The sequence below is a fragment of the Egretta garzetta genome, unplaced genomic scaffold, assembly GCF_000687185.1.
Source record: "Egretta garzetta isolate BGI_Z169 unplaced genomic scaffold, ASM68718v1 scaffold4, whole genome shotgun sequence".
NCBI classification, from domain to species: domain Eukaryota; kingdom Metazoa; phylum Chordata; class Aves; order Pelecaniformes; family Ardeidae; genus Egretta; species Egretta garzetta.
The window spans coordinates 1971640-1981864 of NW_009259329.1; the positions used below are offsets into that span (position 1 = coordinate 1971640).

The 10225-nt window shown below is 41.9% G+C and overlaps 1 protein-coding gene across 3 annotated transcripts in view; it reads right to left on the reverse strand.

Moving 5' to 3' along the window:
- Positions 1–10225, reverse strand: part of CPAMD8 (C3 and PZP like alpha-2-macroglobulin domain containing 8) — a 66714-nt gene that overhangs the window by 14952 nt on the left and 41537 nt on the right. For all 3 annotated transcript variants that reach the window (XR_004841701.1, XM_009636706.2, XM_035892244.1), the window contains exons 30-36: positions 8997–9162; positions 8373–8459; positions 7313–7449; positions 6778–6933; positions 6321–6383; positions 5693–5931; positions 2504–2591 (exon numbers count right to left, since the gene is read on the reverse strand). Coding sequence is in view for 2 of the 3 variants with exons in the window: in XM_009636706.2 (XP_009635001.2) it covers positions 2504–2591; positions 5693–5931; positions 6321–6383; positions 6778–6933; positions 7313–7449; positions 8373–8459; positions 8997–9162 (936 nt within the window). In the remaining variant the exon portion in view is untranslated. The remainder of the gene's footprint in view (positions 1–2503; positions 2592–5692; positions 5932–6320; positions 6384–6777; positions 6934–7312; positions 7450–8372; positions 8460–8996; positions 9163–10225) is intronic.

Here is a 10225-nt window from a genome sequence, read left to right on the forward strand (position 1 = left end):
GGTTTGGGGATGTGACAGAACAGAGGAAGGGTAGGAAGCTGAACCATGATGCTTCCCAGACATTCATGGATCTGTCCGACACAAGCAGTGTGGGTAAATCTCCCTGTTTCTCTGCTCTAATTTCCACACGCCCAGTGTTTGTTTCTGATTTAGGAGTGCTGACCAGCACCTGGTCAAGGAACCAGCAGTGCCGAGACACCAGCAAGATGGCACTGAATGTGACAGAAGAATCTCTGAAGCAGTGAGAAACCAAACATTGGAGGCAAGCTGGTGTCACAGAGCACAAGGGTTATGGCAACACACCAGAAGACAAGAGAGAGTAAGGTACTGCAAACAAAAGTGTTTTGAAACATTATACAGCCAGTTCATTGGGGAACCAGAATCAGAGTTTCCTTGCAGAGTGTATACCCTAATGTTAGTCATATATTCACAATTGTCTTCACTGTTTCCTCTACTTGGAACATGTACAACATGCCCTGAACACAGGTTAGTGTAAACCATCAGCACAGCACAGGAGCAGATTGCTGCGTGTAGCAGCCTTTTAGTAGTAACTAAATGCAAAATAAGCACCTTTGGTTTACAAGTCTTTATCTGGGACACTTCTCTGGCCCAGCCATGTAAATGAGCCTCATACCAGAGCACAGCTGCCTTGGCAAAAAGGATAAAAAGTTCAGGGACTGAAATGACAGAACTTTTGCAGTCCCTTGTAACACATGAGCTTATGGGACCTTCTCAGGACTCCCAGCCTAGAAATTCTTAACTCTGTCCCCTGCTGAAACCAGTAAAGGAGATGTTCACAGAGTACAGCCTAGACAATGGGAGCTCCCATTTCTGTAATTGCTACTTAGCTTGTTTCAGGAAAAAAGGAGTATGGGGATTTGTTACTTGACCAAACAAATTTTCTGTTCTTCTGTAATGAAACCCCCTTTGTACTCTTTGTTTCAATTCTTTGCCTCCCCTTACTCCTCCTTTTTCTCTGCTGATAAAACATTCCATGGGTTTAACACCATAAAGGTATCCTGTTGGTCTCCTCCTGTCCCATTTTGAGATCTCAACCAAAGCCAGGTTTCCATCCATATTTTTCTGCCATTATTTATGTAAATTACTGTGAAAAAGAACTTTGAAAGCAGTAGAAATGAACCAAACCCACTACAGTCCCCCTCACCTAATTTTCCTCCTTTCTCTTACCACAGGGTCACTGGAGACCTCCTACTGGTGGTCTTGCCTCATCTGAATAGCCATATTCAGTTTGTTGCACCATTTGTTGTATGTGAGAGAGAATATCACACTCAAAGGTCAATAGGCAAATAAAAATTGATACATTTTACATGCATGCATTTGAAAACAGAATTCTCAACATGCAGCTAGTGAACAGACGTAAAAATAACTTTGATATTTCTCTTTACAGGAATAATTTCGTAGCTGATCAACACACATAGCTGTACAAAAGTATTCCAGCACAGCTCCCAGATACTGAAAAGATGCAATTCCCTTCTCAGGGACTAATACACAAGTTTCTCTGGCTTCAGTGACAGCCCAGGAGACTATCTGACAGCAGATTTTGACATGGATTGTAAGCCCCTAAAAAGGAACCTATTTGCCCCATTTTCTCCAAGAAAATGCAATGGTGTTTGTATTAGAAATTAACCAAATCAAGAGAAATCCTAAAGAAGACAAAGCAGTGTGCACTCTTCCTTGAATTAGGATGACAAATTGAACTGCCTGGTCTTCACTACAATTCTAATTTAAAATTCTTTCCCCCAGTATAATAATGATAAAGTTATTAGCAGAATAGATCTTTTGGAAGCAAAATACTTTTCAGCTCTTTACCAGTTCTCAAGGATGCAAGGATTTTACACCTCTTTAGTTACATAGTCCTTAAAAACTCTGATTTGCAGCATAAAAATCACCAGTGAATAAACTGTAATGCTTCCACAAAATATAAAGTAAAGCTGAAGATTACAGTTCATCTCCCCTAGAGGGCTGGCTGGGTAAGAGGCACATTCTGTCCACCTCAGTTTGGCTTGCAATAAACATGATGTTCTCCCAGAAGAAGAAAAAAAAAAAAAAAAAAAGAAAAAAAGAAAAGAGGCAAAAAATTCCAAGACACAGAGCCTCCAAAGAAATGGAATCCAGATGTTGGAGATAACACAGCCCACTAAGAAGCCATAAACAGCTCCTGTTAGAGCACATTTTCACTTCAGCATTTCCAAATGGGTCTCATTTAATTACTGGGCACTGTGCTCAGTAACAAACCTTCATTTGGCTATGTTCTGAGCAAGATTAACAAATTTACCAAACATCTGTTTACGCATTTCAGATAAATATTTTTTTGACAAGTGAAATCTCCCCCCCCCCAATTTCAATTGTCTCTTTTTGGACAGTGCTCTAACATCCAATGGCATTTGTTTCCTATTGCTCCCCAAAGGCAACCCCTGGCAATTATTCGAGAGCCAGGTTCTGGCCCACGATCATGCCTTGCATTCTCATTACAGCATCTTACCTGCTCTAGGCTCTCAATATCAGCACGAAATCCTGAGAACAATGGTACTTCCAAGACAGCCATGTTAGAAGATCCAGAGTGCAGCCATCTTCCCATGAGAACACAAAGAGAGAAAGAATGAAAACAAACTCAGGATCCAAGATAATAAATGGTACATGGACAACTCAGGATGGAGAACAACTGAAACAAACATCAGAGGAAAAAAAAATTAAAAGGATCTACTCTTCTTTGAAGGACTTGTTGAAAGCCACAGTTTACTTGCCTTTACAAAATCCTCTTTTCTGCTTTTATTCAACAAAATAACTCACAGAGGGCAGAGATGTAGGAGATGTCCAGGCAAATGGAGGCAGAAAAGCAGAAGGAAGGATGTAGTTTCCTGTGGGGCTGCTTGCCTCATTTTTCAATTAATTACTGAGAAAATGCACTTGGTAAAAGTGAATAACCCCTTGGAGTAGAAGAAACTTCTGTTCTTTCCTAAGTGGAGGGCTGTAAATGGATCGTGGTGTAAGAGGAATGTTACTTCCCAATACCAGGCAGAGTCATTCAACCCTGGGGTTTTCATAAATGGCCATTTCCCTCCAGCATCTAATTAACACTGAGAAAAGTGTCTTTGCTAACGAGTCAGCAACCTCACTCTCTAGTTACTCGTGTTAAAGAATTCACTCCCTATATTGACCTCTGTAACATCAATGGAGACACCAAAAAAACACTGAAATTCAGAGTTGTTACTGCTGAAGTACACATTAAAAAAAATCCAGAACAAGGCTCCTTTTCTCTGCATTCGCATACAGTCAGCTCTAAACTATCCCTCCTTGGCAGCTTACCTGTTTGCTGTTTAGTTGCACCACAAAGACAACGAGCTTGGACCCAGGAGGACTTATTAGCTCATGCCCAGCACTGAGAAAACACAGCACGCAGCTTCCAGGATCAAATTTGTCAGATCTGAACTGGCTCCTGCAGGGGTGCTTGGAGGCCTTTATATGGAGACCTCCACAGCCAGGGTGGGTGTGTGAGGTTGCTGAAGCTCTGCACAGAGCCAACCTGGATGTAATGCCACAGCCATGCTCAATACACCCACAGTAGCATGCGATGGTCTGTGGACAGATCCAGCTGGCTCTGTGTAAGCCAGTTCGGGGCTGACAATCTCTCAGACTCATTAAGCATTGTTAATCCCGATCCAACTCCATGCGCCATACTCCCTAAAAAATCCTTTAGTATCCCTTTAACTGCTTTCTCCCTCAAAAGTGCCCCAAGGACTTCACTGAGCATGAAAACACTTAAACCAATTACATTCTGAAGAACACCCCCAGCTCAAAATATTTCAATTGTCATCCTTAGATGCACTCCTCTATTCGCATTGCCTAAATAAGATGAAGAAGGAGTTATAAGAGCATCGTTACAGGAAGAAGGGGAGGAAAGGGAAGATTTCATTTGCTTTTGTTTTCTTTCCAAGCAATCAATCTCTTTGGACTGGGCTTCCTCTCAAATTTCTGTCTTTGCTCCAGCAATTCCCAAGGCAGAAGTTTCAGAAATAACAACAGAAAGGTTGTGTTGATGCAGGGCGGCCTCCTTAGTCACAGGCATCTTCAAGGGACTGACAAGACTTTTTAAGCCTACCTCCCCAATACAAGCTGCACTGCTTAGGCAGGGGACGAAGAGGTTGAGAACATGATCTGGTGTTATATACAGCCAGAGTGACCCTAACAAACTTTTGGATTATAAGTTTGAGCTGCTCGTCACTGGCTGTTGTTACTGGAGGGAGGAAGAATTCAACTAGGCTGAAAAATGCCTGGCCCAGGATTTCACAGGCTTGTGACAAATGGGAGGCAACACATCTGCCAGCGACACGGCCATGTAAGTGGCAAGTGTGTTGAGAGACATAACAAGATCTCATCTTTGCCTGGAACCACTGCAACTGTTTTCAGGACTGTAGTTACTGCATGGTGTTGCCTCTGCAGGGAGGAATGAGACAGAAACCAATAGGGGAGCAAAAGTTTTCCATTTCCATGAATTATACCCGAGCTGTTCACTTGACTTCTGCTGTTTCAGTTCAGTGAAGCTGCAGCCCCACCACCTGCCATGCTCCTGGTCACAGACATGCAGAACAGTTATGAAATTCCTGGGAATGGCTTCGTCTGTTATACAGTAGGATACTGTAAGCCCTCCATATTTACTTTGGTTGTGGCTTTCGCTCTTTTGGGCCAACTTTCCAACAACCTGCTTAAGAACCAAAACATTTTGTAAAGACATCAGCAACTCCTGATTATCGCAGCAGTCCTGATGTGTTTAAGCAAAATGTGTAAGTGGATTGAATACAGGGCAGAAACTATTCTTGCTGCTGTTTGTGTACAGGCAAGCTGTTTTCTCTTAAATTTCCCAATCTGTAAAATGAGACAGAACTGCTTATGTCTTTGCAAAGTGCTTTGAGAGCTAGGAATGAAACTTCAGTAACATGCCATCTTTAAAAGATATTTTAAATTTCTTCATGTGGAATAAGGAGATAAGCAATAAGCTTTAGAGAGCTTACTGACAAATATCTGCATATATTGTGCCTTTACCATAGATTTAAAAAAATCCTACCACAGCAACAAGCAACTTCTGTTAGGTTTTTGGTATCCAAAACTGAAGAATAAGCAACTCAAACATTAAAGTCAAGTAATAATATTTATAGAACTGTCAACATGTTTAAGATAGGAGTTAACTGGCTGAAATTACCTAGCCCTTTTAGGCTTTTAAGGAAAGCCTGTTACTGAAGACCTAGAAAATAATGCAGAACTTTTTATTTTCCACCTGATACAAGTAAATGACATTCGATTTGTCTTCTTCAGGCCTTGGAGAGGCAATAGTGCAACTTAATAATAAAAACCCAAGGTGCTGCCCTCTTTGTAAATTTTGTTCTTGTTTCTCTAACATATATATATATACTTAGCACTAAAATTATTAATGCCAGCAGACAATGCTCGTGAATGCCCATTCAATAACTCTGTCCTACAAGCCACAATAATGGTTGAAATTCTGCATTCCGCATGTGAGGTGTCTTATCTTACACTGTTTGAGACAGACAGTACAGCAAGAAAGAAGTCAGTATTTTTCCTCTATCAATGAACATATCAGTATAGATGTGCTGATCAGCAAACCAGATGGTCTCTGAAAAACAGGCAGGACATGATGCAAACTGGCATTTCCTACCTAGTGCACGTCTCCAGTATGACTTTGTACTCCTGATGGTCCTGATCTGAAGCTGGGTCATCATCATCCACCAGTGCCCTCTCTCTGTGCAAGGCTTCGGAGCGATTCTCATCTGGAGAGACAGACCGCAGGAGATTTGGAGCTTGAAGATGCTGCTCTGACTTTGGCTCCTTCAGGTTAACCAGGAGCTGGAAAGCTGGTTTGGCAATAGGATCAGGTACATTGTAAGTGACATCAATCTGCAGCAGAAAGGGGCGGGGGGAGGGAAATGAAACAAAACAAATCAGGGCAGTTTGTTAGACTCCAACGTTTCATAGCATCTACAAATGTTCCCCAAAGACCAGCATAAACACCAGATCTCTTCAGAGAGAGGAAATGGCAGGCACAGAGGCAACAGAGGATTTGCAACGCCTGTGTGTAAGTAAAGATACACCAGAGCAGATTCACCCTACTACAATTACATTTACTTCTACGAATTAAAGGAACACCACGTTATATAATTACTTTGAGAGAAATTCAAAGTTAACTCCTTCCTCAACACAAACTGGGATTAAAAAAAGCAGCAAATAGACTGTGAGGTTAGAAATCACCTGCTCATATACTTTCTCCAGCCCCATGGCAATTTTACCTGCATCAGGCAGCAGCCTTCACCTTTGGCACTCACAAACAGCCCCGTTGGAATACTGGGGATCTGGGGAGAATCCACAGTTAAGACACAGACAAGACATGGCACTCAGAATGGAAATGAATATCAATTTTAGCTTTATTCTGTACAAAAGATCTTTCCAGTTACAAAGGGGACTGCAAAAGTGAACTGACTATGGCTTACTCTTTTCAGCCACCTGCATTTAACAGTGGTAGAAACAAGCAGCAGCACAAAATAAGCATTACTTATGGTGAAAAATGCCTTTGAGTGCTGCCTCCTTCACACCAATACCCAGCCATAAAACCCCCAAAAGTACCAAGATCTCAGAGAGTTTGACTAGTGCTTTTACCATTACTGAACTTATCTTGAGTTGTCATTCAGAACCCAGCTCACATGAATTGCTTGAAAAATTTGGCTACATAAACACAAAACCACCTACCACTGCAGTCTGGAGGACTTTTTTATTCATCTTGTTAAGCTCAAATGTCTCCTGGTAGTCTAGATTAGTAGAAGCCAAGGAAATGGTGAGGTTGACTCCTCCAACATAAGAAAGGATAGCATATTCAGCCAGAGCCTGCAGGGCCACACACGTGTCCTGGGAATCAGAAGAGGGAGAGATCAGAATAGTGAAGAATACAGGAGCATAATAAACTTATAAACAAGCACTGTGCTGCGCAGTCATCAGCTTCTGGTAGCAGAATCTTCCTTATTAATTCAGATAGCAAAAGAAATATCAGGTTTTGTTCACTTTTGCTGTCAAAGGCATCTGGAAGGACAAAGTCTAGGTTCCTTTCAAATTATCAGCCCAAGGAGGAAGCAGTAAAGAGCACTGGAAAGTTTTTCATCTTACCAGGACACAGACAGTTTCTGTCTAGACTCTAGATGGAAACTCTATATCGACCATTCCTGAATCAATTGATTTTTACAATTGATTATGCATGCATTGAAGCTACCTTTTTTCGGAGGCAGCCCACCTGAGTAGACGAGAATCCTCCAAGCGCGTTCCTTTGCTGAGAAAGCCATTTTACTACTGGGAGCGCAGAGGCCACGTCTCCTAAGAGTGTGTACGTCAAAAGGGCATAAGATGTCATTTCCACTTCTGCAGAAACAACTGAAAGGGGGGTGGGAATAAAAAAAAATAAAATACATTTTAAAATACCATCTAGAAGCGAGAATCTGGGCAGGTCTAGAGATAGTTCTATGAATATTCATTAGCTGAAAAATAAAAAAAAAGTTAAGTCTGTAGAAGTAAACACAGGAAGAGAAAAATGAAGTTAAAAGATTTCTGCACCCAGGATGTGTCACCTTCCAAAGATATCTCTACTTCCAACATAAGCCCTTTCCTTCACACAGTAGATAACCTCCTTTCTACTTGATTGTACCCCATAAGTAACTTTTCTCCCATGCCAGTTCTACTTTGCTGCTGCCCGTACTGTATTCCTGTCCTAGAGATTTTCATACAGTATCCAGTTAGATCCCTCCTGAACATTGGTGGACCTGTATCATATTAGAAGAGTCAATGGCTTTACATGACTTGAAAATTATAGCATCATTCACTGTTGTTGTGGCTTTGATAGTTAAAGTCTAGGAAATCAGCTGAAATGCCAGTGACTGCCAAAAAAAGCTGGGTATACAATCCCTAGGTCCATTTGAAAATACAAAGCTAAACAGCTCTAAAATTATATGTATTTGACTTCTCTCAGGTTTCCTTTTCAAATGATTCCTCCCCAGTGGAATCCCATATGGCTCTCACTCACTGTCTCTATACTGGTGTGAAGAATGGTGAGAGAGCTGGGGCTGAAAAGACAGTCCTGTCTTGACCACATCTAGCTCTGTCTCTCATTTGCTCTTAACCAGCTCTTTCAGCATAACATTACCTGACTTTTATGAGCTCTTATTTCACCCGGACCCTGCCCAGGCTGCCTGCCACTTTCAGAATACCTTCTATTATATACAAAACTCACTAGAATACGTGCAGTCAGTGGCCTGCTGTTGCAGCCCATTCCCTTATCTCCGTCTTTGCAGTACAAATACCTGATTGAGAGAGACCATCATTAAATCCCATGAAGGTATCTTCATCAGTAACAAGAGTTCCCGTCAAGCTCCAGTGTGTAAAGCCATCTAGAAAAATAGGACAGTGGAATATGTATGTTATTACAGCAGGACTGCAGCTAAGACTCTGTATATGGGAAGAATCAAATTCTACTTTTGCATTGACTCAAAGAAAGAGTCATGCCCTGAACTGCACTGTTCCTCCTTTTAGATGAGCATCCCCTAGGCAAGAGGCTCCTTTTGCCATTACAAAGATGGCTTAACAGGACAAATTAGGTAATTCTTGGATTTTGGGTTAAAATACACCACCAGGGAATGTGAAGTGTTACAAGTTAAACTCTGTCATACTGACAGGAAAGTCACCACAGCGCCTCTAGTATACTTGCCTTCCTTCAGCATCAGCTGCATGCATGGAACCAAGGTACTCGGCCCTCTTTGCAGAGAATTAAGAAAACTTTTGCCTTACAAAGTCAAATTGTGCTGCAAGAAAGACCTCATCTCACAGGCTCTGTCCTCTCCAGTAACTCGAATATATCATTCAAGTAGCAAGGGCTATTTGCTTGTTCCCGTAAGAGGACTGCCAGTCCAGCCCCAGCAGCACAGTACCTTGTGTAATAGCCATGCTGTTCATTTTCCGCAGCGTCACAGCAGCAGAGGGACTGTGTAGCAGTGTCAGGGCATATGCAATCAAGGCAGTAGTGTAGGGGTCTTCTGCTGAATACAAGTTGGACTCTAAGAAGTGTTTTGCTTTGTCAACAGCTGTTCTTTCTTCCTATATTTAGGGGAAAGAGCCCAGACATATTACCAGCCTCTATCTCAGAAGGTAGAATCACTTTATTTCTCATTATTTTGTGTTCATTAAAAAACAAAAAACAAACTAGGAAAGATGCAGTTAGCTCTCTGCAGAATGACACTAACACTTTCCTTTCCCTAAGAAAAGCCATGCATCACAAATTCAAAAAAAGGAGCAATTACCATAGCAAGAATGATCTAGACTAACATTTGAGACACATTTATTCCCCCCCTAAAGCTGAAGAATTTCATGCCCCTGCAAGGCAGCAGATGAACAGAGCAGAAGCGAGCTCTCTACTGTATGTGTGATTGTGTTCCTGACACTCTGGAGCGTCTAGCAGACGCCAGAGGATAATAAAGGCCAAGGTTCCCAGGGGTCCCTGCAGCCAACAAACATGTTTTATTAACTCCCTCAATGACCTCACCATGAAGGAACGTGGCTCTGATAATTTATAGAAACAATTTAATTGGACTTGATGTAATTTGGTTTCCTTTGATTTCCTTGTGGCCCTAACCTTCTCCTTCCTCATTTCCTAGCTAAGATCATTAGTAACACTTGCAAATCTCCTCTAGGAAAACCATTAGATCCACATAAACTGCCCTTCCAGCAAATAAAAATGCGAGGGTTGTCTTGATGCACAGCAGCCCAGGGAGCACATCACTTTTTGGGGGAGGGGGGGGAGGATGAGACACTCCTGACAGGGAGGCAGAAAGCTACTCATGAGCATTTGAAGATTTTCTGATTTTTTTTTTTTTTTTTTAAATTTTAATAAGGTTGAAGGCCTTCAACTCCAACAAGAACTGGGAGTTAGGGGCTATCTGTTTGCAGTGGCAGCATGGTCTCACTCTTCAAGCTCTCCAGGGATGCCATCAGAAGTGCTATGATTATCACAGCATTTCTGAATAGATACTGCTGTTTGCACTGGCTGTTTCAAAGTCTCCAGAAACTCACTGGGGTTTGCCCGAGTGGGCAATCCTTTTGCCTGAGTACAGATCACCAAGACATACTGCAACATCCACTACACCTCCTGTTTTAATCTTCC